The sequence below is a fragment of the Pectinophora gossypiella genome, chromosome 9, assembly GCF_024362695.1.
Source record: "Pectinophora gossypiella chromosome 9, ilPecGoss1.1, whole genome shotgun sequence".
Taxonomy (NCBI): Eukaryota; Metazoa; Arthropoda; class Insecta; order Lepidoptera; family Gelechiidae; genus Pectinophora; species Pectinophora gossypiella.
This window is the reverse complement of record NC_065412.1, coordinates 2,302,435-2,326,971: the sequence shown is the minus strand read 5'-3', so window position 1 is coordinate 2,326,971 and position 24,537 is coordinate 2,302,435. Positions and strand designations below refer to the sequence as shown.

The 24,537-nt window shown below is 39.1% G+C and overlaps 5 protein-coding genes across 11 annotated transcripts in view; 3 read left to right on the top strand and 2 right to left on the bottom strand.

Annotated features, from left to right (window-relative positions):
• LOC126369358 (histone-lysine N-methyltransferase 2C-like) overlaps positions 1–10,367 on the bottom strand; it is a 56,980-nt gene extending 46,613 nt beyond the window's left edge. For 4 of the 5 annotated variants that reach the window (XM_050013705.1, XM_050013709.1, XM_050013708.1 and 1 more), the window contains exons 1-11: positions 10,230–10,367; positions 9,982–10,069; positions 9,490–9,703; positions 9,048–9,185; positions 8,148–8,417; positions 7,137–7,407; positions 6,544–6,658; positions 5,720–5,883; positions 1,501–1,662; positions 912–1,102; positions 399–532 (exon numbers count right to left, since the gene is read on the bottom strand). In XM_050013705.1, coding sequence (XP_049869662.1) covers positions 399–532; positions 912–1,102; positions 1,501–1,662; positions 5,720–5,883; positions 6,544–6,658; positions 7,137–7,407; positions 8,148–8,417; positions 9,048–9,185; positions 9,490–9,703; positions 9,982–10,069 — 1,747 coding nt within the window. In that variant the 5' untranslated portion in view covers positions 10,230–10,367. The remainder of the gene's footprint in view (positions 1–398; positions 533–911; positions 1,103–1,500; positions 1,663–5,719; positions 5,884–6,543; positions 6,659–7,136; positions 7,408–8,147; positions 8,418–9,047; positions 9,186–9,489; positions 9,704–9,981; positions 10,070–10,229) is intronic. The other variant, XM_050013710.1, reaches the window with a different exon arrangement.
• LOC126369432 (peroxiredoxin-4-like) overlaps positions 1–12,378 on the top strand; it is a 196,628-nt gene extending 184,250 nt beyond the window's left edge. The window contains exons 2-5 of one of the 2 annotated variants that reach the window (XM_050013849.1): positions 10,783–10,905; positions 10,991–11,108; positions 11,458–11,863; positions 11,941–12,378. In XM_050013849.1, the coding sequence (XP_049869806.1) occupies positions 10,902–10,905; positions 10,991–11,108; positions 11,458–11,863; positions 11,941–11,997 (585 nt within the window). In that variant the 5' untranslated portion in view covers positions 10,783–10,901 and the 3' untranslated portion in view covers positions 11,998–12,378. Of the gene's footprint in view, positions 1–10,635; positions 10,906–10,990; positions 11,109–11,457; positions 11,864–11,940 lie in introns of those variants that run through there. The other variant, XM_050013848.1, reaches the window with a different exon arrangement.
• Positions 12,379–13,456: 1,078 nt separating this feature from the next.
• On the top strand, positions 13,457–15,760 carry LOC126369445 (rhodanese domain-containing protein CG4456-like). Of its 2 annotated transcripts, none has more exons than XM_050013864.1 (4): positions 13,457–13,614; positions 14,192–14,377; positions 14,497–14,659; positions 15,535–15,760. In XM_050013864.1, exons 2-4 carry the CDS (start codon positions 14,239–14,241, stop codon positions 15,584–15,586), a joined length of 354 nt encoding a protein of 117 aa, XP_049869821.1. In that variant the 5' UTR covers positions 13,457–13,614; positions 14,192–14,238; the 3' UTR covers positions 15,587–15,760. The 2 variants fall into 2 exon arrangements, with proteins under 2 accessions (XP_049869821.1, XP_049869820.1); XM_050013863.1 differs by lacking the exon at positions 13,457–13,614 and adding an exon at positions 13,621–13,761.
• Positions 15,506–16,932, bottom strand: LOC126369443 (uncharacterized). Its single transcript, XM_050013860.1, has 4 exons — positions 16,683–16,932; positions 16,392–16,595; positions 16,139–16,301; positions 15,506–16,056 (listed from the first exon to the last, which is right to left on the bottom strand). The coding sequence occupies exons 1-4, from the start codon at positions 16,786–16,788 to the stop codon at positions 16,005–16,007; spliced, it is 525 nt and encodes a 174-aa protein (XP_049869817.1). The 5' UTR covers positions 16,789–16,932; the 3' UTR covers positions 15,506–16,004.
• Positions 16,933–17,234: 302 nt separating this feature from the next.
• LOC126369373 (angiomotin-like) overlaps positions 17,235–24,537 on the top strand; it is a 28,698-nt gene continuing 21,395 nt past the window's right edge. Inside the window, exons 1-10 of the mRNA XM_050013741.1 lie at positions 17,235–17,333; positions 17,515–17,680; positions 18,224–18,396; positions 19,458–19,612; positions 20,225–20,429; positions 21,058–21,269; positions 21,843–22,023; positions 22,481–22,630; positions 23,077–23,185; positions 23,887–24,032. Coding sequence (XP_049869698.1) covers positions 17,608–17,680; positions 18,224–18,396; positions 19,458–19,612; positions 20,225–20,429; positions 21,058–21,269; positions 21,843–22,023; positions 22,481–22,630; positions 23,077–23,185; positions 23,887–24,032 — 1,404 coding nt within the window. The 5' untranslated portion in view covers positions 17,235–17,333; positions 17,515–17,607. The remainder of the gene's footprint in view (positions 17,334–17,514; positions 17,681–18,223; positions 18,397–19,457; positions 19,613–20,224; positions 20,430–21,057; positions 21,270–21,842; positions 22,024–22,480; positions 22,631–23,076; positions 23,186–23,886; positions 24,033–24,537) is intronic.

The following is a 24,537-nucleotide window of genomic DNA, read 5'->3' as shown; positions in this document are numbered from 1 at the left end:
AAAAAGACACTACACATTAATCTTATCGTACACGCGCGTATGTGTGTGTGACGTCTGACGCCATACGATTCAAGTCTAATCTATGTTCGAGGAGGGGTGAGGTAAACCTAGCTCAGACGCTGGTGGGGAGCGTAGAGTTGCCGTTGTATACGTAGTATTCCTTATTCTATGTTATGAGTTATGGAAACTCTATTAAAAAATAGTGACATTTTGAGGGCTTTACGAGCCATTGGCGTGTCACTCAAGCGCGTGGTCGACGCCTTTTGTAATTTATGGCGTTCAAAAGGCAGTCTTTAGAGAACCGCGTGACCAACGTGGAACATTGATATTTGACGCGATTTTATTCACAAATTCCATAGCACGTAAACAAAGTAATAAAAAGCGTGAAGCGTGCTTACAGCTGGACTTACTCCCGGCCATCTGCATGTGAGCCTTGCAGATGGGGCAGTTGTACTCGTAGGACGGCGTCTGCTCCTTCTTGAGCCGGTAGGACGCCGGGTCCGCGTCCGGGTCGCACATGCCGTGGACGTACCTAGGACGGAGATCTTATAAGTTTCTTATCCCGCTATAATTTGCTTCAAGAATATCACTTTACTCGAAAGTCATAAGTTCAGGGGGGGGGGGGGGGGGGGGTTAAAACCACATTGAAGCAATTCAAACATTTGCGCATATAAAATTGCCATGCCATTTGCCATGTGCTTAGTTAAGAGTCTTTTTGTAATTATTTCTTTTTATTTTGGTGCAATAAAGTGTATTTGTATTGTATTGTGTAAAAGTAAATGCGCAGTGCAAAAAAAATTACAAATAGCAATATTGCTTTTTTAGATGAATTTTGCAATGTGGGGGTTTTTAACTGTCCGGAATTTAAACAAGCGGGAGTGGGTCCCGGTAATAGTGTAATGCTAACGTACCTCTTGCAGATGGTGCAGCGTATCATGTCGCGGTAGGCGGCGGCGCGGTAGGCGCGGCGGCACAGCGGGCAGCAGGAGCCCTTGTTGCGCTGCTGGTAGCACGAGTCGCACACCGTGTAGTGCGCGTGCCAGCGGGACGACGGGCCCGCGCCCGGCGACCGCGCGCCGCAGTCCGAGCACACGCGGCAGCACTGAGGGGGGGAGGACATACTTCATGAAAAAAACCCAGTGCAGAAGGTTAGCGTTTTCCAAACACTTCAGAACCTCGATACGGGCCCCACGTGTGTCACTATCGGACCACTTGGGTTGATTAATTACTTCAAATTCACCTCCAACACAACTCTAGGACGACGCCTTGAGCCGAGGTTCGCGCCCAACTCGGCACCCTCCAGCCTATTGACCTAAAAACCTTGCGAAATGACGTACATTCAAAAATGACAAATTGACCTTCAACAAGTTTATTATAAATGATTCTGTTTTCTGACTTCATCCAATTCGGGACCTATCGGGGACAGTTTGCAGCTCTGTATGACCTATGATTGCGACGGTCCCTGGCACTCCTGGCAAAGAATTACACGTATATAGTCACCTTGCATTTCCAGCCGTACTTGGGTACGGTGGCCATGACGGGTCGCAGGCAGGCGGCGTGGTACAGCTTGTCGCAGTGCTCGCAGGACACGACGCGCGCGTCCGTTGACGCCGGCGCCGCGCCCGGCCCGCCCGCGCCACCCGCCGTGTCCGAGCGGCACACCTGCGGGGAACACATGCGGGTAATAATTACCTTCTATAGTGAACTGCAACCGAATAGTATACAGAAACTTTGTAAAAAAAGGTTATTATAAGGTCATTGACTATTTAGCATTATTAGACAGCCAAATTACTGAAATTGCATTATTTTTTTTTAAACAACGTCTACGTTTTTCCTGCATTTACTGTTCCACGGCTATAGGTTGTACTGCAGTAATTTTAGGAGGATTCTCATCCGTTCGACAAAAAATTCGATATAAAAAATTGATGATTCAAAGTGTTTTACCTAAATGCATTTCCGTGTGCTCTACAATGAAGAAGAATTACCTGTGATTTAGCGGTCATAGCATTCGGCTAACGATCCAAATGTCCTGGGTTCTATTCCCAAAGGGGAAAAATTTCAAAAACTACTACTTTAATCACCTGATTATTAAAAGTAATTACAAAGAGAAAGCTATGCTCCATTCTAAATCCTAATCAGATGACGTGGATGTCTCCAAACTTAAAAACTGACGACGTAATTGTGTCTAACTGATAACTAATTTACATTTTTCTAGCTGATAATGCATTATCAGACATATTGTCACTTGCGCAAACTGCTAACAGAACTATTTAGTTGGCAAAGGTCGAGGTCAGTGACGTGAATAGATAAAACGAACTTACAATGTAATTGTTTACAGAAGATTCAGTAAAGTCATCACATAACTTAAGTACTCCGCAGTCCTAAGAACATATGTGTTAAGTTTGAAGTATTTGCGATTACGAATAGCCATAGCAAGAGTTGACGCGTTTGCCGATCTAGTAAACATTATATTATCGGATCAAAAAAACCAAGAATGAGTGACCGATGACCGTTGAGTTTTTAAAAAGCGAAACAGGTTCGAATTTTTGATGAACAAAACATGAGTTTAATTACTGGTGTATTGTTTGGAGTATCGGGGAGGTACACAGTACATATAGGTAAGAGCGATGTACTGCCGTGTCTACCGGGTGAGTTGCAATGTCCTACTACCCACAACATTATTTTTATTTTATTATGTTCTGTACTTTAATTGTTCTTGATGTATATAATGTTTTTGAACGTTGTATAAATTGATTGATGACAGGAAACCTAGCATCGAGACAAACCATTCCTGGTTTAGCGACGCTATGCGTCAAAACTGTATACTCAAAGTTTATCAAATAAATAAATTAAAAAAATATATATTTCTGTAATTTGAATTTGGAACATTAACATCAATAATAGGCTAGTTTCCAACTGATCAAACCAGTCACTTTTCATTTTTACTAAACATTAAAACACGAAATTGCTAAGGAAATTGTATGACAATGCATGTTGTGACGTCATAGAAAAACATGATAAAATGACGGACTTATTATTACGTTTTTCTTGATTATAATTTTAAAATAAGTCATATTTTATATAAAAAAGAAAATGTTTTTTTTGTTTGTTGTTCTAAGATCTGTCTTTATTTAGTAATCAGAATTGGCTACTTGACTGTTTCCGGATAAGTATTTTAATAATTACAATTGTTTATTTATACCTGTTAAAATATTTTATTTTGTAAAATGAGACGTCACACGAAACTCAGTAATGGCCGCCCATGTTTCGGATCTTGTAATACACAGATAAAAAATTGCATTCTTATTTTGTAAAAATAAAATATTTAAAAATGATTTTAATAAAAAAGAACTATTGGATAATTATCGTTAAATGACAAACTACCATATCCGACATATTCCATATTTTATTGCTGCAAGTGTCAAATAGCCAATTCCATGATTTATCTTGAACCTAATACACGACCCTATTAAAACCTTATAATACGTACTGTAAAATGGCTATTTAATGGTTATTTTTTATCCCTGGTATTTGGTTTTTTTTTTCAGCCCTCTGATATTGGACCTCATAAAGCGTGTCAAATCCCCTCTAGTTATAAGGTACTAACATAAGTTAAGTGAATTGTACTAACAAATAAATGGATCTGTGTTGTCTTTAATAAATAAATTATTATTATTATTATTATATTTTTATAGAGCGCCGGTTCAAACCCCGGTGCCCAGAACCGAACTTGCACCAATGAGTTTTCACTAACACAGTTGGCTCGACACCGCGAGTTGGAAGCTACCCCCTATTGGGCGGCCTTATTGCTTTAGAGCTCATTGCATTATTTACACTTCTCATCAAAAAAATCGAAACACTTCCGTTTTCATTGTTTCTGTCCGAATTTAACACAAAAAAGAATTCATACGATGAAAAAAAATACATAAATGTATAGCTGGCAGTTTGGCCATTACAGTAATAAGCGAAAATTCTAAATTCAAAATTAGAATTTCATTTGTTTATCTTATAAACGAAATGAATCACTGTTTTGAGACAAATGTGTGTTTAGGGTTGGAGTACATTTAGCGTTTAAAAACTAAAAATTGGCGCCTATCCTTAAACTTTTTGTTTTTTATTTCAATACTGTGACTTTGGGACGTCTGAAAAAAGGTTTTTTTTCTAAAACGTATGGATACTTCGCCCACAGAAGCCGCCCAAGTTGTGGCATTGCTGGATTCTGGCCTTAGTCAGCGTGTTGTGGCTGCAAGACTGCATCTAAGCCTGTCATCTGTTCATAGAGTCTATAAACGTTATCGGGAGACTGGTTTGTTCACGCGCCGTTCAGGATCTGGCAGGAATCGGGTCACTTCTGAGCGAGATGATCGATTTATTGTAACAACTTCTTTAAGAAATCGACGCCTTAACGCTTTTCAACTGCAGCAGCGGCTTCGTGTTGTACGAAGGGTGGCTGTAAGTGACTCTACAATTAGAAGAAGGTTGAAGGATCGTGGACTGGTACCGCATAAGCCAGCAAATGGGCCGAAATTAACTGCAGACCATCGAAGAGCGCGCCTTAACTTTGCACGTGAGCACCTAAATTGGTCATACCTACAGTGGAGCAAAGTTCTCTTTTCTGATGAGTGTAAAATTATGCTGTATGGTAACGACGGAAGGAACAAGGTCTACAGAAGAGACGGAGAACGCTATGCACAATGCTGCATTGAAGAAAAGGTCAGCTATGGTGGCGGTTCGTGGACGGTTTGGGGAGGAATCAGCGCCGACGGTAAGACAGAGCTTGCTTTCGTGTCTGGGCCACGTCTGCCTGCACTAAACTGTCATCGGTACGTCGAAGAGTGTCTCGAGCCTCATGTGATGCCCTATGCACATTTTATTGGCAACGGCTTCATATTCATGCACGACAATGCTAGGGCTCACACCGCGGGCGTCGTACGAGATTATCTTAACGAAGTCGATATCTCTATTATGGAATGGCCAGCAAGAAGCCCGGACATGAATCCCATTGAACATCTGTGGGATGAATTAAAGAGATGAATTCGAGCAAGAGATCCTGCCCCAGAAACACTTAGCCAGCTGCAAGATGCAATCCAAGAGGAATGGGACAATATACCACAGCATGTGATCGTGACTCTCATCCGATCGATGAAGAACCGTATGGAAGCAGTAATTAGAGCTCGGGGAGGGAATACAAGTTATTAAATAAACGTTTTTTAACTTTTTTTTTCATTTACGTGTGTTGTTTTATCCATTTCCTTTATACTCCATACGGAATAAAAATGACTCATTTAACAAAATACGAAACCTATGAAAAATTCATTTAAATTTAGAACATTAACATTAAGATTTGATAAGCTCATATTACTCACTATTAAACGACATTTAACATTTATTCCTAAATGTACACATTTTTCTGATAATCCTGACAAAACGTAAACTTGCAAGGTGTTTCGATTTTTTTGATGAGAAGTGTAGTTTAAATTTTGTTTCTCTTTTGCAGGTTTCTGGCCTGTGTTAGGCCGGGTTTCCACTGACGCGGAGATGGGCGGAGATGTGCGGATTTGACCAATCACAGCGTTCGAAAGAGCGAAAAAGGAAGACGCTCTGTCACTCTCTCCCTCACGGTGATTGGTAGATTCCTGCACGTCTCCGCTCATCTCCGCACAGCTCCGCGACAATGGAAACGCAGCCTCAGAGAGGTGTGGTCCAGCAGTGCACTCACCTGGCAGACGCGGCACACGCGGCACGCCCAGCCGGCCCGCACGCCGGGCAGCTGCGCCAGCCCCACGCACGTGCCGTGGTGGTGCGCGCCGCACGACACGCACGTCATCAGGTTGGCCAGGTCGCCCAGCGTGTGGCACGTGCGGCACTCTATGTCCGCCGGACCTGCACGTCGGGACACGTTAGTGACTCGAGCGAGTGTATGTGGGTGGGGTGTGTGTGGGGGGGTTGTGTGTGTGTGGGTATGTGGGGGGGTTGTATGGGGGGGGTTGTATGTGGGGGGTTGTATGTGGAGGGAGGTTGTATGTGGAGGGTTGTATGTGGGGGGTTGTATGTGGGGGGTTGTATGTGGAGGGTTGTATGTGGGGGGTTATATGTGGGGGGTTGTATGTGGAGGGTTGTGTGGGGGGGTGTAATATGTGGGGGGGTGTAATATGTGGGGGGGTTGTATGTGGGGGGGGTTATATGTGGGGGGGGTGTTGTATGTGGAGGGGTGTGTGGGTGTCAAAAATCCACACAGGTACACATCGAAGTTTCTCGTTTGAACAGGATTCAAGACAGGATGAGCTTGTCAACGTGGTCTTCCATCCATGCAAATTGTTCAGTCTGCAATGTCATTATGCCGATTATTCGACCTTTTATTGCATAGGACGTAAGCATAGCTGACAAGTGGGTGTAAATGTCGTACTTCTATCAATAACCCGATCATCTAATAAAGAAAGTGATGACGTCTAGTTTTAGATTTTCAATTTCAATCATATTTCATAAGAAAGCCATAGCCAAGAGCTGTAAAAAAAAACTTAAGATAAAGTGTCAAACACTTACAAACTAACGGCACTTGATACAAATGATCCTTGCAGAAAGACGATTTGGTTTGAAAGTCGATAAAGCCGCCTGACGCCAACACGCAAGGCAGGTGAAAGTATTTACTGCAACTCATCTAGAACAACAGTAACAAAATTAAAATATAAACATCCCGTGATCAATGCACTCGCAACAGTTTTAACGCAATCTTCTATCGTGTGGGTTGTGTGGTGGATTACCAACCCCATCAACCCTGGTATTGAGCCGCCATAGGCCCTGAAATGACTTATGTAAAAACTACTAACTTTTATCAGTAAGTAATAACCGGGACCGGACGTTAAGCCCGTTAAGTAATAACGGGCTTAACGTTCCTTCCGAAGCACGGACCATCTTACTATCGGACAATCAGGTGATCAGCCTGTAATGTCCTAACCAAACTAGGGATCACAAAGTGATTTCTGTGATTTATCCCCACCGGGATTCGAAGCCGGGACCTCCGGATCGTGAGCCGAACGCTCAAATCACTGGCCCACGGAGGCCGTTATGTATGGATCTACTTATGTCTGAAATAGATATTTTCATGTCATATTTTTTTATTTCATCTTTCGCCTCACCTTACAAGGAATGCTAGCACCATGTCTGGTACAAAAGGCACATTTCCTGAGCAGTCCAGCGGTCACGATCCCCTTGACCCTGGCTTCCTCTAACTGCTCCTTATCCTCGCCATCCCCGGCCACAACCTGGTCTTGGAACGGCGGAGTAAACTCCAGACAGAATCGGTGAACGTAGAATGCTCCCGACGATACCACTCCAGAAAGTTCCAGAGCTTCCACATGGCCGATGATAGAGAGCTCGTCTGTATGCTCCATATTGTAGAGAGGTGTTCTGTGGAAGGGTTTGATTGGTTGTAGCCCGTGTGAAATGACAAAACGACTTGTAGCAATTCAGTAGTTTTTTTTTTTTATTAGCCATAAATTCAGATAGAATATTTTTTTATTTTTATACAAATTCCAGTCAGAGTGGCCGGTAGAACCTGGACTAGAACGGCTAAATGCATGGAGGAGTGGAATAGATTGGGGGAGGCCTTTGCCAATGGGCACACAGAATTCAGTAGTTAACACTTCATAATTTATCTTTGACACGCACAATTTGACTCTTCTTATTGTATGCCTCAAATAATGATAGCAGTTAGAGAAACTGTCGGAAGGATCATGTTTCTTACACTTTACTTACATACATGTTACCTACTGTAGCAGAGTCCAACTCTGCACATACTGGCCTTTCCTTCTGACCGTCATTCATTTTGAATTTCGAAATTCTCATTCCATTCCGCATTTCATTTTACGCTGACGCATTGCATCCCTGACCTTCATAGGAGCAACATATATTATACTTCTTAGCTCTGGCCGTGCCCTCTACTAACTAATCTAAGAAAGCGATATTGCTATTTGACATTTGCTTGCACTTTTATATGCACAAATTTCAAATTGTATAGTTGCTTTTTTTTTGATGAATTGCTTTTATGTGGCGTTTTTAACCCCCCCAGGTATCATGGGTAATATGTACCCATGTATCCCCTTGCAGCCTAGATTTCCAGACACAAGAGTTTGGATTTTATCACTTACTTGCACTTATTAAAAGCTTTCTGGCGCCGGCTAAGTGGCAGTCCTAGGGGATGATGGCTAGCATCTTGCAGCTCCGGCGGCGGCGAGGCCAGGCCGGCGGGGCCGGGCGTCGTGGGCGTTGAGTTGGGCGTGGGCGCGCCCGAGCTTGGAGCCGAGCTGGGGGCGGAGCTGGGCGCAGAGCCCGGGATGTTGCATAGGAACTGACGCATCTCGCCCTGGCCGAGCTGACTGCGCTCGCTCAGGTTGCATAACGCGCACACTTTGCCTGGCCTGGTTTAAAAAAATAAATAACCTTCATTCTCTGAGTTAAGTTTTTCTTAGTACAATAGAGATATACTGCGCCTTATCACAAAACGAAGACTAAAGATTATGCCAGGTTTAAAATATAGTCCGCGCCAACAGAGAAGTCCACGGATTTTAATGGAACTAATTGACAACTCATAATTATTTTATGCAGAATCTGCTACACTAGCGCCGCCGCACTGCGGCCGAGGCGTGTAATTATCTTAGTCTTCGTTTTATAATAACGCAGACTATCTTTGACTCTACTAGTCGACGTCGCGCCGGCGAAATCAACTAAGTATTTTCAGGCATGGAAGGAACATAGGCCTTTTCTAAGACGAAGACCTTGGATATACATAGGAGTCTTTCAGATCGCGAACTTGAAGACAGTAAGCAGTGAAACCAGCCAGAGGGCCGAACCTAATATGCTAGTTTGAATTGTTTCTTTTTATATATATCATTCTTATTATATTCCATATTATATTTTTTATCTCTCTCATAAAAATGGTAAGTAAATATTTTTTTTACTGTAACTGACAAATACAAGACTATGCATACTTTAAATGACCTTTTCAAGTGAGAAGGTAAATTTAATTTTGTAATTATTCTATCATTTACCATTTCTCAGGCATGTAAGGTGGCTCTTCAGGGGCCGGCATGGTGAAGTCGTCTTCATCCATCATCTCTTCGAGAGCGTCGTCGCGGCTGCCGCGGTGGCGCTTCGCCCCGCGCAGGGAACCTGGACTGCCTCTGTATCTGTATTAAAATGAATACAATTTCCACTTTAATTAGAATTTTAAACACTATGTGAATTGTATGCTCTATAAGCTAATTATGTGTGTTATGTTAGAGAAATCATTTATTTATTTAACAGTTTATTGAACACAGAAACATAACATAAAAGGCTAATAAATTACACACAAATCAGACAAACAAACAGTTCTGCTATAAAACTGGTATTATTAGTTAATATGAGCAGTCAAAGTTTTTGTATTGAAAAAAGAATGCAACATATGGAATGAAGACTTGTTTAACTTTTTAAGCTGGTTCTGACACATACCTCCGTACAATCTTTCCTTCCCGGGCCAGCTTGGGTCCATCTTTACGAGGTCGGCCCGGGCCACGGCGTCCAGCTGTAAAGAAGGGCCGATGGTATGGCTGATGGTGGAAGAACGTAGGCTGAGCGGTACTGCCATGTGGAGACGCCGGCTCCTCCCCGCGCGGCGACGACGCACAGGATGTCGGTGTCGATGCAGGGCCAGGGTAGAAGTCCCCTATACAACAATGTCATAATTTACTTATTAGAAACTAAACTTCAACTAACTATATAACTGTCCCTGATGATTGATGAATAGCCCAATAATGACATCACCTACTACGCTACTAGCTACTTTGGCGGCATGTCGTACGAGCCGCCATATCCTTTCAATACATAAATAACCAACTCCAAACTAACCTACACTCTTGTTTTCCAAACCAAAACTTACGTTACTTAGATACGAAATGAAGTCAATGAAACCACTGAAACATGAAAATCTGTGAAACGGCTCACCTGCAGACGGCGGTGCTTCGCCTTCCTCCTCGGAGCCCTCTTCACCCAGTAGGTCCACATCCAACACGTTCTCATCCGGCACGTCCATCTAAAACGCAAATATTCACCACTTTACACTCCAAAAACACTCCCTCGACCACGCTCCACTACTCATGACGAAATTGTTCGCGACTAAAACACAATTTTGTTGTAATCGAGACCGCCATAATGAACGACAAGTGGATACAGAAGTAAACTTGAAAGCTTACCGCAAAGCGCTGCGATGGACGCGAAATGAATTAAATTTAAGACAAACAACTTGCAAATGAAAAGAAACACATTTTTAATTTATTTTACAACGAAACTGAACATTTTAATGAAAATAATACGACATTCGCTTGATGCGAACGAACGCACGTTAGTGATGTCACCCTGTCTTAACGTATCGATACTCATAGAGAAATCGATTTCATTCGATATTTAATTGCAATAATTGACTGACTTACTTTTTCATAAATACAATTAACAAATAAGAAATTAATTTTTAATAATTTTAAATGTCATTTTATTACTAAGCATACTAAGCATATTTTTATGACATTTATAGTCCTACGACGTGTCCTTTTTTTTCGTACTCACACAAACAAAAAGGAAAACAGAACCGCTATAGTCCATTGACTTGGTACTGTAGTGTGCGTGCAATCGGCTTGGGTAGTGGACGTGTCAACGATTTTGTTATTGTTATACTTTTTACGGTAGTTCATAAGTATAAAACCATGAAATCATTTACTTCCGTTTTCCTTATCATATTCTTAAGTGCAGGGTGCAAATCAACAATATTTGAAACAGATTCCTGTTATACATTTGGGGGCGGCAATGTGGGAAATGTTTTTCCCGGCGGTGCTAGAAAGGTTGATCATAAATTACAATTCACTAAAGCTATGAGTAAGTAGAGTAGACATAATAATATTAATATTATTATCCTGCCTAATACAACCATCTAAATACTAAACTTCCTTTGAAATTCCAGTATCGAAACCGGCTCCTGAGTGGGAGGCGACCGCTGTTGTGAACGGAGAATTTACACAACTTGCATTGTCTAGCTTCAAGGGAAAATATGTAGTGTTTTTCTTCTATCCACTTGATTTGTGAGTACCTATTTAGATTACAAACCTAAATCACTCATGCCTATGAAAGCAAAAATTATATGGTCTCTATTTTAATAATTTAGGTAGGTCTATAGCAACAGTCTGTAAGGCATCCAGGTAGGTATTTACTGTTATCATTATAGTTTCCCGTTGATAATACAATTCATTCACGTATTTAATTAGAATTATCCAAATATAAATAACATTATTTTTATCTAATCATTATAAACTACTACTACTTACAATCTATGGATTTTTAATTATCTAAAAATAAACAATTTTTATTTTATTTTTTAAAGATTTTCAAAAGTTATTACATATACAATATTATTTTCTAATTTATTTTCAGCACATTTGTATGTCCTACCGAAATTTTAGCATTCTCAGAAAGAGTTGAAGAGTTCAGAAAGATAAACACAGAAGTTGTAGCTTGTTCTGTGGATTCTCATTTTACACATCTTGCATGGATAAATACACCCCGCAAGGAAGGTGGACTTGGCAAAATTAAGATACCCTTACTAAGTGACTTAACTCACTCCATTGCAAAAGACTATGGAGTATATCTTGAGGATTTGGGCCACACTCTCAGAGGATTGTTCATTATTGATGATAAAGGAATTTTGAGACAAATTACGATGAATGATTTACCAGTTGGTCGATCAGTAGATGAAACACTAAGATTAGTGCAAGCATTCCAATATACTGATAAGCATGGAGAGGTATGCCCAGCTGGCTGGAAACCTGGACAAGATACTGTAAGTATAATTATTCGTGATTATCATAATATAACATTATTATATAATATTTTGTTTATTTTTTTTTATTATTTCAGATCATTCCAAACCCAGAATCGAAGAAAAAGTATTTCGAAAAAGTAGCGAAGAACTGATTACTAGTAACAATAATACTGACCTCAAGTTAAGGCATTAATTAAGTACTGTAAATTTTGAGACTCCTTTTATCAAAATGATTGCCTATGTGAAATTAATCGTAGATTAATAGCTGATATCATTCTGATAATATTATATTAAACTAAGTAATTATGTCAGTACTGATAAGTAGGTGCCTAATACTTATACCATTTACTGAAACATTTTGTACAATATTAAAAAAAAACTATCTATTTTAATTATTGCATAGCTTAAAATAAAATAATGTACCAAATAAAATAAGTACTTCCATAAGACAGGTACAGGTATTAAATTATATCGGAAATAGACATGGTCGTGGTTATTGTAAGCTGATTAATAAACGGAGTCATTAACCTTTATATCAATATTTAATTGAATGCTACTTATCAGAAGTCAAATAACCCCTACAATTACCTATAAAAAAAAAACAAATCGGAAGTAAACATTGACGTAAGCAAAGTGCATTGATAATAAAACTGTTGTTAACAATTTATCGCCTTTCCTCTTGATTTTTATTACGTCATTGTTCTTACTTCCACCGATTGTAAGTTTTATAGCTACAAAGATGTATTTAAAAAAAAAACAAGTTTTGCTACATTTACATGGTTATTCATTAAATTACAAATCATAATAAGAAAAAAAAAATGGTAAAGAATGAATATATTGTCTTCTGTTTGTAACGTAGTTTCTCAGTGATAAAGACTGATTAAATATACAACTTCTTTTTCACGAAATATTCCAAGATTTTTTTATTTACGATTGATTATAAAGTAACCGGCTTCTTAATTTTGTCATATGAAATATAGGTACTAAAGAGAATATAGAATGCAAAACAAGACACTTTGTCAACAAAAATCCCTTAGGTAAATAAAATACTTTATTGAGCACAATGGACACGAGATACAGAAATAAGGATAACAGACACAGAGAAGTACAATAGGCGGCCTTATTGCTTATGCAGCAATTTCTTCCAGACAAACTTTTTACGTTTCAATAACATATAAAAATAAATATTATGCGTTAATTGATTATTTTATTATCGATCAATTAGATAACAGCCTTGTTATTAACTACAACTGACACATCACTAAACCCGTCAAGTTGACGTGAGCTGACGTTGATCGACCGATACATTTTATATAAAACGAACATGCCGTTGTCAAATTGTACTAGTGTTGTATTGCAAAAAACAAGCAATCGATAGTGTTCTTCTTGAGTCATTAATCGATTGTTTTTATCTGTTATACGATGCAAAATTAAGCATATGTAATCAAGTTTGCGACGGCTTTAATCGGGACTTTGGTTTTTTTATATATTCGATTTTAACAATGTCCTGTTTCTATATTTGTAGGAAATATCTGTTTATTATGATTTATGATATTAGTTTTGCTTCTTCGTGATTGTCGATAGTTGTTTTATTGCAGTACAACACTAACGTAAAAAAAATCTGACAAAAGAGAGATAGGCCAAATTGCCAAAATTATCAACACAAAATAAACATTTGATTTGATTTTCTTTAGAATATAATCTCTAAGTTTATTCATCTCTTATTCTATATCTTCTTTCTATATCTATTTTGGCTGTAAAATTTTCTGGTATTTCTACTTTTTACTTGGTATTTGGTGAAAGCTGTTGAAATTTTATTTCTTTAAAAAAAGTTGCATGAGCCTTAAGCACTATGAAGTCGATACGCATGTTTTACTCCAGTGCTGCTGTATTTGGAAAATCTCCCCTCCACCAAAGTATTTTTTGTATTTTTTTTGTACCTATTTACTAAATAACCTTGACTTCACATCACATCTATGAAACTAGATTTTTAATAAAAAATACCATTATTGTACTTTATGTAAACTTTCTCATTTCTTATTGAACATAACATAATAGATATTTTCAACAAATAAATATTTTCATTTTATAGATATATTGAACAATGGACTGTATTATTTTGCTTTTTTCATAGGCTTGAATAGCTTTTGTGATTATTCCATTAATTATTCTGCTTTGCACCTTTCATGATGTCTGCCATCAAAGATAGTTGTCTGTGCTTTAATTTTTTATATATATTTTTTAATGCAATTTCTTATTATTTTTTTGCATTTTTTTGTCTTTATTGTGCTGTCTGTTAGAAATTAGAAAGTGAACAATGATTATCAATATGGTTGAATATTCCAGGGTACCATTTCTTTCATTCCCATTCATCGGACGATAACTCACGGAATATGGTGGAAGCAGACAGAGTGGTCAGCTATGACGACATGTTGAAGGTCATAAATCACCCGCAGAAGGTGATCATTGACGTCCGCAACCCTGACGAGGTGAAATCCACTGGGAAGATACCTTCAAGTATTAACATTCCATGTAAGTTCATAGCCAGGAATAACCAGGCAATAAAGAAATAATTCCTAAAGAAAGAATATGTGCTGTTCCCGGGAATGGGAAATTTTCCTGTTCTTTTCATATTATTTTTCAAATTACAGTGAGCACTGTGGACAACGTACTACAATCAATGTCAGAAGTCGAGTTCCAAAACAAATATTCGCGCACTAAGCCGCGTGCTGATGACGAGCTTATTTTCTACTGCCAGTCCGGGAGGCGCTCTTCTGAAGCCTTAGACAAAGCCCTTAAACTTGGATATCGCAAGTAAGAGCTCTTAACTTTGTAACAAATAAAAGCTACCTGTGCATAAGGGGATGGGAACAAGGTGTTAGCGACACTGTAACGAAATTAAAATTAGAATGTCTGAAAAGCTGGAATATACTTTCCCTGGATGAGAGACTAAAAAACTAAGTATAGATATCAAATTCCGGTGAAACATTGCCTTGAGGATAGCAGTTACTGGACTGCACCTCTAAATAAATAAATACAAACCAAAACATAGCGTGGGAATGCTGCCAGTTTGATGGGTACGTTTGAGCCAGGAATGATCCGGGGCGGGCTATTCGAATAATGACGAAGCTTGTTGCTGATTTCGGTTTGTATTTTGACGAAACATTTGTGGATTTGTGGTTTATTCTTGTTTTTAGTTCCTTTTTGACGAAGCCTGTGGTGGATTTAATGATGTATTTTTATTCAAATTATTATCCAAAACTATCTGTTAAAGACCTTCAAGTCAATGGCAGAACGCAGTGTAGTGAAAAAAAAAAAATGATTATACTAAAAACGATGGTAGACGTTCTTCTTGTCGGAAATGTTTAATAGTTTTTGTTGCGCCGCAATGTAAACCGAACAACGCGAATAGTCGCTAGGGCTACGTCTAGCGATTGTTCGCGTTATTAGAACTACATTGATGATTTTTAATGTCATTATTATTTTTTCATTTTTGGGTTCTATACAGCTCCAAGGACAAAATTAAAATTTTCGTTAACATTCCGACAGACTTATACTGTACAGACTTATGTACTTAGACTTAGATTCCACTTGATATCAACTCGGAATCATGGTCTGGGAGGAGGATGAGAGGCCCAGCAGTGGAATCAAACAGGCTAGTACTGATATATTTTATTTATTCTTTTCAGATCAAAAACCTATCTTGGTAGCTGGAATGAGTGGTCCAGCAAAAATAAGTAGTATTGTGGTCACCATAATATTTTTTTTAAATTACTGCTTTTTTATTATTGGTGTTTTGGTTGGGTAATTTTTTTTCTTATTAAAATATTAAGGAGTCTCAAGAGGGGCCATTATTTGTCTTGTTATAAATGTACAATTATTTATTGTTATTAAATGCTGTTTGATATACAATAATGTAGTTTTATATAAGTTATTGAAAATATCTTTTTAGTCCTGATAAAAATCAAGTTTGCCAGTAGTTATAAGAAAAATACTTTTTAATTTTTTCCTATAACATTATATTTTCACATTTACAATCAACATTGCATATAAAAATTTATATTATTTACTAAAAGGATACAAATGCCACAGACTAGATAACTACAAATTTTATAGTAGGTAACTATACCTGTATTTATGTTACATGTTACACAACAGTCTACTTAGTTTTTGCAGCCCAATCGGTGAAGCTTCCTAGGTAATTCTTTACACTGAAAATGATAAAATAGGTAATTAGAACACTCAATATTATGAAAAGGTAATTTAGGTTCAAGTCATTTAAGATCAACTTACTTCCTAAATCCTAGTTTTTGGGCGTTTTCCTGTGCCATGCCAGATCTCTTTCCAATCATGCAATAAAATATCATCTCTGTATCCTCAGTAGGTTTGGGTCTTTGGTACACTTGCTCAAATTCCTTTTCAGACATTTGGCTGAGCACTGATGTTACAGTTCCCACTTAAAAAAAATAATAACAGGATACAGGTACAGTGCGCAAAACAATTTAGGATTACTTTACTATTATTAGAAAAACAAAACTACACTTACATGGAATGTTGACACTATTTGGGATTTTTCCATGTTCTTTTATTTCATCAGGCTCCCTTACATCGACAATCAGGACTTTGTCATCCTTGATGGCCTTGTTTACATAATCGAAGTCCACGGATAAGGACATTTCTTCTGTAGTAGTCTGTTGGCTGAAATGTCGCCGGCCAATACTTTCCTTGGTAGAGCATACTGAAGGAACATCTGCGAACATTGTATGTATAGTAGAACCCTTATCAATTATTATATAAGATAACACATTCATATTGATAATAACTATAAACAACATACGAATCGAAAGGTTCCAAACAATTTTTGGTTTTGTAGATTGGGCTGCGGTTTTTGTTATCTTGAAAGTTGACGGAAAAGCCGTGCGCAAAATTATTCTAGAAACCATTTTTGTTTAATATTCGTGGACTCCTATATTTTAAAGTTTCGAGAAAAGTATTTTTTTTACTTTTTGCCTAGTTTCTCAAGGAATATATATTATGGAAAAAAATCCACTACGCCGACACTGAAAAATTTTGACAACAAGTTTGAATGAAGGGTCCATTCATTTTATGGTATTTCGTCATAGTTTTAAAGTCATAAATATTACGTAAATATTTCATATGTTTTTAATTGATCGATGTTTTTAATCGATTATTTCAAATGGTTTATTAAATGGTTTAATTGAATGGTTTGGTTTAATTGAATGGTTTAATTCGTGTAAATGAGTTAAGAGAATAGCTTGACAATTTTAATTTGCGATTATTCACTGGGTTGAAATAGATATCATAGTTTACTGAGTAAATATTTTTCCACAGTAATAATCGATACGGAATTGTAACGAAGAGACAACACTAATCTTGACAGCTGACCCCGTCCATCATACGATTTATTTATCGTATTTTAACGAAAATATTTCTAGTTTTTGTAACAAAAAAGAGCTCCTAACACATTGTGAGTTAAATTATATGATAATTGTGCAATATATTTGCTTCGTTAACATACGTTTTACACTAAAAGTGATGTTACATGATCGTAACCATTCGTGCCATTCCTGTGTCCCTTGTTCTTTTTGTATTTCTATTTCTATAACAGCAGTGTTGAATAAACATGAAGTAACTTATTCATATTCCAGATGTGGCTGCATAACGTATAGGAGTTTAATAAGGGTATAAGAAATATTGTGAAATGGTTTCAAGTTGAAATCTGTTGGATCACTGTATATAAAATGGGGTCTATGCGCCCAAATGGAAGATTTCTCTCTTTCACCAATAATATCCAGAGAACACAGAAGCAAACTGGTACGTAGTATGGAGTGAGGGTGTGGAGTTGGTGTGGATTCCTTTGCCATGAGTCACAGTTTAACAAAAGTGAATGCCCTTGTGTCTTCCCAGTGTGGTATGCAGTTGTGAAAGGTTATTTGGGCAACATTGCGTCTTTGTAAACATGTTACAGTCACTGGACTGTGTCATTGTTTTTGTAACAGTGACCATTAAATGTTTGTAACTTATAAGTAATTTGTTTCAGATATTAAGTAGATATTCCAAGAAAATTTAATCCCTTCTAGTTTTTAATTACCATGAGATATGTGGAAACTGATTCGGTGTAGGCAATGTAACTATTTAAAATAAATATTAGGGCTGTGCTGAATAGTGGCCCAATCAAAATATAAGTGCATAGTTTTGCTTAAACCTTCAGCTCTACCTCAAGTTTGTCCGATCACCAAATACAAACCGAATATATAATATACATATATTATATAATATATTTGGTATGTCTCTAATAAATGTTTTTCCATATTATGTTATTTGTGCATAATTATTGCATATGAATAATTCTTTCAGTGCCTAGTGGATTCCCCCAAAGTTTATCGGGTAGTGAGACGGATGTATCTACGTCCAATGAGAATCTGTCCAGAGAAGAGCGCTATGTGGTCCGACACACGGCCCGAGTGGAGCCTCAGGGTCAGGAGAATCAGAGCCCTAGTGGTAATAACAACAATAGGAACTCTCTTAAGGTATTTATTTACTTGTGTGTTTACGTAAACCTACAAATCTAATAGGATTTCTCAATCTGATAATTGTACGTATAAAGAAACTTTTAAGTACAAAAAGTGTGATGAAGAGTGGATACTTTAAACAGATTAAAAAAAGTAGCTTGCCAATTAGACCAGCGAATCGGAGGTTGTGTTTAAATCTCGGTTGATTTGTTTAGAAAAATAAAACATAGAAATAGTTTTTTTAAAAATAGACTTGGGTCTATGTATTTGCCCACTATTCGGTAATAAATAATGTTTATCATTAATGCAGTTTGTGTAAAGTGTAAACAACAAAAATATTTAAGATAGTGAAGGTGGATGTCAGGTTTACTTAGATAAGGACTCACATTTTAAGTATGTTACCTACCTATTAAGACCAGACTAAACATAACATAAGCTCAATATCAAACCATATTCCCAATTGGGGCAAATTACTTAATTGTATAACAGTATATTTAGAAAAAAAATGAATGTCTAGGGCCCTGTGCCGAGGTTTTCCTTGCAGCTTCTTTTTCCCGGCTATACAGGTTGTGAGAAGCTGCAGTAGTTTTAGACGGATGAGACATTCGTTATGTAAAAATTATGATTCAAAGAGATTATGTGACTAGGTAACTGTGTTACCTTCTGAATAAAGATATTTATGAATTTGTTAAAGCTGTTGGATGAATTTGGAAACTAATAACAGAAACCAGCACCACTGGGAAAAACCAGGAAAATATGCTGCATGTTTTTCTCTTCACATTATTCCTAGTTGAGAGTCTTTTGTAATTATTTATTTTTATTTTGGTGCAATAAAGTACACCTATTTGTATTGTGTTGTACAGCAAAGAAGTCTACTATACTTTACATAACATACATCATTACATTATGATTATCTACAAAACATTTTATTAGACACAAATTAAAAATACATAAACAAATACATTCCATTGAACTACAATTGTAACAGCACACACAATATTATATACAAATTATTATTATTTTTTATTATCTTCGCTTTACCACATAAAAGTATTCCAACAAACAAACACCTCTTGCAGGAGGGTGTCCCGGGCAGCAACCGTAACTCATTGAAGGAGTCGGTGGGAGGTGGTAACAGCAACCGGAGCTCGCTAGATGTCTCCTCCTCTTCGTACAACACTCTGATTATACATAACCAGGATGACTCGTGGCCGCCCAGGCCTACGCCTATTCGGTAAGTGGGCATCGCTAAATGTATTATCACCCAACCCTTCACCCCCTTTCAACCCTTCCCTCTTTTTTTCGGCTACCTTCAGGTGTACAGCCGAAACTTATTACCGCAGTAATGCGTCGTGCGTACACAGCTAGTAAAAATTGTAATCTGTCAAAATAGCTATAGCTAAAATTAGGTAGTTTCCAATTAGTCAAATCAGTTACTTTTTAAAAAACGTCAACCCACGAAATTACTGCAGACTTTGTATGACAAAGCAACCTGTGACGTCATAGAAAAAGTGACAATATGTCGCACATTTTTCTTCATTAAAATTCATAAATAAGTTAAATAGAAAATAAAACGTTTTTTGTCACCTTTAGATCTGTCTTTATTTAGTAATCAGAATTTCATAATTTATCTTTGACCTAGGAAACTACCCAATTACAGAATAACGACTTTTCACTTGACCGATTGCGAATTAACCATATGTGACGAAAGGACAATCCCAAAACCAACATTCTAAGCGCTATGGGTCGATCTTATGACATTTTTTTTGACATAGGCTCGTATTTGACCACAATCTCACCTGATAGTAAGAAAAAAAAGCTTTAAAGTATATTCTACCCTCAACAGCGAACATGAACGAACCAGTAGCGAGGTAAAGCACTCTACAACTCAGTCGTCACCGTTCCACACGCTAAAGAAGAGTGACGGCAAAAAGCCCAGTGGAATCCCACTTCCCAAAGTTCACAAGGAGCAAGCAATCACCACTACTGCTAATTATATCGATATTGGTGGCCAGAGGATCTATACTAGTCCACCTGACCATGGAGTTCAGGTAAGAAGATACATTTGTTTAGGCGCTGGAGTTTTGTATAATTATTAATAGAAATTGGTTTTATTTTTACTAAATAATTAGGCAGTGGCAGAAAGGGGAAAGGATTCAAAGGACTCACCTCGTGTTTACGACAAAATCCGAATTGGGGAGGCCTCCCGTGGAACAAAGGTGGAAGTCCTATTCCACTAACACCACACACCAAATATCACTTCACTTCTCTTTCTGAAATTATGTAGTTTTCACGATATTTTTGGGGAACTCGAAACATGCGCGGACGCGGTCAATTAGCAACTGGTTTTGTTTTCTTCGCTTCCGGCCTTCCGGTGAGAAAGGGGTAAGGAGCGAGACAGGTAATAGATTCGCACATACGTGCGAAAGGGATGGGAATAGACACTGCCTATTAACTAGATTTAAGAGCATTATATTTTTTGTTTCTTTTTACAGCTTTGGAATTTATAATATTTGGCCAAACCAATATACATATAATCACGCGAGGGCAAAGGCTCTTATATATAATCTTAAATATCTGTCTAAAATTGACGTGTGTTCCATAAATTTTATGCCTGTCGATTACCCGTCCCTTTCCATTTCAGTGGAATCTCATTTCATTTCATACTTTCTCCAACAGGAGATAACCGAGATCCCCGACGACTTCCTCAACCAGTCATCAGTTCTGAAACACCTGGCGAAGGAGGTGGCGCAATCCCCCAGCCCCCGGGGCGCCACCCCGCCGGCGGCCAGGGCTCCCTCGCAGGACCGCAAGCCCAAGAGCAAGGGATCTAAAGCCAAACTTAGCAAAGAGAAGTTGAATTTGTCGAGGTCTCAACCGGATTTGACCAGGTAAGAGTTTTTAGATGATTCAAAAAATGGTTCAACAGATTTATGCAATGGTCAAAAACAAAAATATTACAAAATCAGCTGTAGAAAGAATTTAGAGTGTGTGTTCTTTGCTCCTCATAGTCATCGAAAGATGTCATTTCAGATTAAATATCAGAATCCAAATTGGTAGAGCTATCAAGAGATTTTGAATTTAGCGCTAAAAATAACTGAGGCATAGGAGGTACAGGCGCTATGTTATGTTATATCTGAGGGTGATTGTCGCCTTCACACCACTGTTCTTCCCCCTGACTCACGTTTTATTTGTGTGAAATGCGGCCAAATGTGCCGTGCTGCTATTGGCTCGAAGAGTCGCAAGAGATCCTGCAGCAAAACGAGACAGCTACACAGCCACTGTTACCATCATCTGTCAAGATGTTGTGGCCAATGATGAATGATGATGGTGAAGGTAGTTGTGTATCATGGTTTCCGCAGTAGACCGCCAACAGCACCTTAAAAATGACTTATGTAAAATTGTATGTATTCCTAGATGAATACACCCAGTTGCATGTAATAAATGAATGATTATTATTCTAGCGTGGGGGTCCGCGCCGTGCCAGGTGGCTCCGAGTCTAGTGGCTGGTGCAGCGGCGGCGAGGGTTCCTTGGAGGAACCCGACGACGCCTTCGCGGCAGTACTGGACGCTCTAGCTGCTGAGAACCATCAGTTGAAGAGACAGCTGGCCGATGCTTGTGAGAGAGTTGCTAAGACTAGCAAGGTGAGGTCACTTTGCCAACTTATATCGATGCTGCAGTCACAAGGTGACGTCAGATAGTTACGAGGAGGTCCGTCCCAGTCTAGGGTCTGGTACAACGGCGGCGAGGGTTCCTGGGAAGAACCGGAGGACCCTAACGACGCATTTGCGGCAGTACTGGAAGCTCTAGCAGTTGAGAACCACCAGCTGAAGTGTTATTACCGAGATCTTGAGCTTGAGCAACTATGTTCCTTTGCAACGATTTCCACAATACGCTACATGATAGCTTTGTCAAATGAGATATTTTTTACGAATCGTCAATATGGATTTTCTAAAAAATACGACATTACCCAGAAAACTAGTCAAACGTCGTACTCATTGTTGCGTTAATTCACAAATCAACTTCGAAAATAAGTGAAAAAGAAAATTGTAGATTAGCATTTTAAATATCCACTTTTTTAAAACAACGTTCATTCCACAGTTGGAGGAGGAAGTGGAGAAGGTCCGCACAGCGCACGAGGAGCTGGTCAGCTCGTGTGAGCGGCGCGAGCGGCTGGAGAGGGCGGCGCGGGTGAGGCTGCAGGCCGACTGCCGCCGCCTGCACGACCTCAACCGAGCACTCAAACAACAGGTGATGCACAACCATACCTCGGACACTTCATACAAAACACCTTGCTTCACACAGATACTACACATTGACGTTACCGTACACGCGCATCTGTGTGTGTGACGTCTGACGCCCATAGTTTGCAGACTAAAGTGAGACCGCGAGGGGGGGGGGGGGGGGGGGGAGAGCAAACCAAACTCAGCCGCTGGAGAGTTGCCGTTCTCAACAAAGTCATAAAATTTACAATTAAACTTTGTGTTGGACAGAATATGGATACCCATATGATGAACTTGTCAGTCCTCGCGACACGCTATTCGCGTCGCGATCTGCGCGAATTATATCGAGGACTTTGTCCAATCTGTGTACGTAGATAGCATTTGCCGCGTCTATTGGTTGAAACCCTCGGTTTTATTCGCGCCGGCGCGGTTGCCTGCATGACTATGGGGTGTGATAGCCGCGTTGTCCGTCAGGTGGAGGTGGTGTCGGCGGGCGCACGCGCGGACGGCGAGGCGGGCGCGGAGGCACTGCGCAAGGAGCTGCAGGGCCGCGAGATGCTCATTGCGCAGCTCATCACGCAGAGTTAGTATACTACCCTATTGAGATTGTATCTGATTGATTTCCCGAAAAACTTCGACGCAGCACTCGTCACGTGTGTTACGTATCTGAGCGTATTCATCATCATTCTGCTGCCCTTATCCCACTTTAAGTGGTATTGGCCAAAAAGGAAATAAACGGATGAATGAAACAATCTTCTTCTTTGCGAGTCGATGGCGATCCAAGCTAAATTTTTGCTGACCAATAATTGACAATGAAACAATAACCCGGACGAATCAAATTCGCACATAGCACACGCCAACTTAATTTTGTCATTTTTGAAAGCTTTTTTAAGAATTCTGCCTCCACGAAGTGTGTTCCATACATTATTAGCCTGTCGACTCCCCCTTTTTCTTTTCAGCGGATATTAAAGGACGGTATAACTTAAAATTAGGAGGTGGCTGCACTAGTTTGCAGAAATCCACACCTCTATGTTTCCCTCTAAAGGCGAAAGCGCAACTAGATGCGCCACAGGAGCCGAGCCGCACGCGCCGATGTCATCATATTTTATAAATTTTTGTATGAAATCGTATGCAACCTCGCGCAGCTATCCCCGTTGTACATACGACCCGCATTTTGCCGCAAAATGCGATGACTTCGGCGCGTGAGGCTCCTGCGGCGCGTCCAGGTGCGCGTTGACTTCAAGTGACTTCTGTAGTTCTGTACTAAACCTAACATTTCGTTAGATAAAGAGCTGGCGTGCGCCAAGGAGCGGCAGGAGATAGAGATGGCAGCACAGCGCGCCACGTTGCAGGAACAACGCACACACATCGACATCCTGGATACTGCGCTCACCAATGCGCAGGCCAACGTCGTTAGACTCGAGGAAGAGGTGAGTAAATACATCAACTCGCATCTATTTCCCATCCCATGTAAATATTTACCATGCAATCATCATCTCCCTAGCATTATCCCGTTTTTCACAAGGTCCGCTTACCTAACCTGAAGATTTGACAGGTCCGGTTCTTTACAGAAGCGATTGCTTGTCTGGCCTTCCTATCCGCGAAGGGTGAACCAGCCTAATACAGGTTAGGGTGACTTAATAAAAAAATAATTAATTTTGCGACGGAAAATTCCACTTGATATCAACTCGGATTCATGGTCTGAATAATCCCTCAAAGTTTTCGTTACGTTTAAGTTTACACGGTTATTATCGTAATTAAAACACATAATAACAGGTTCTTACCGCGTTTATATCAGGGATATGAGACTCCCGATATTTCAACACTGTTGCAAGTGCCATGATCACGGGATGACTGATGTGTTGATATGTGTGTGTGTCCGTTATTATATGTTTTAATTATTTCGTTACGATGTCACTAAAACCCTGTATTTAT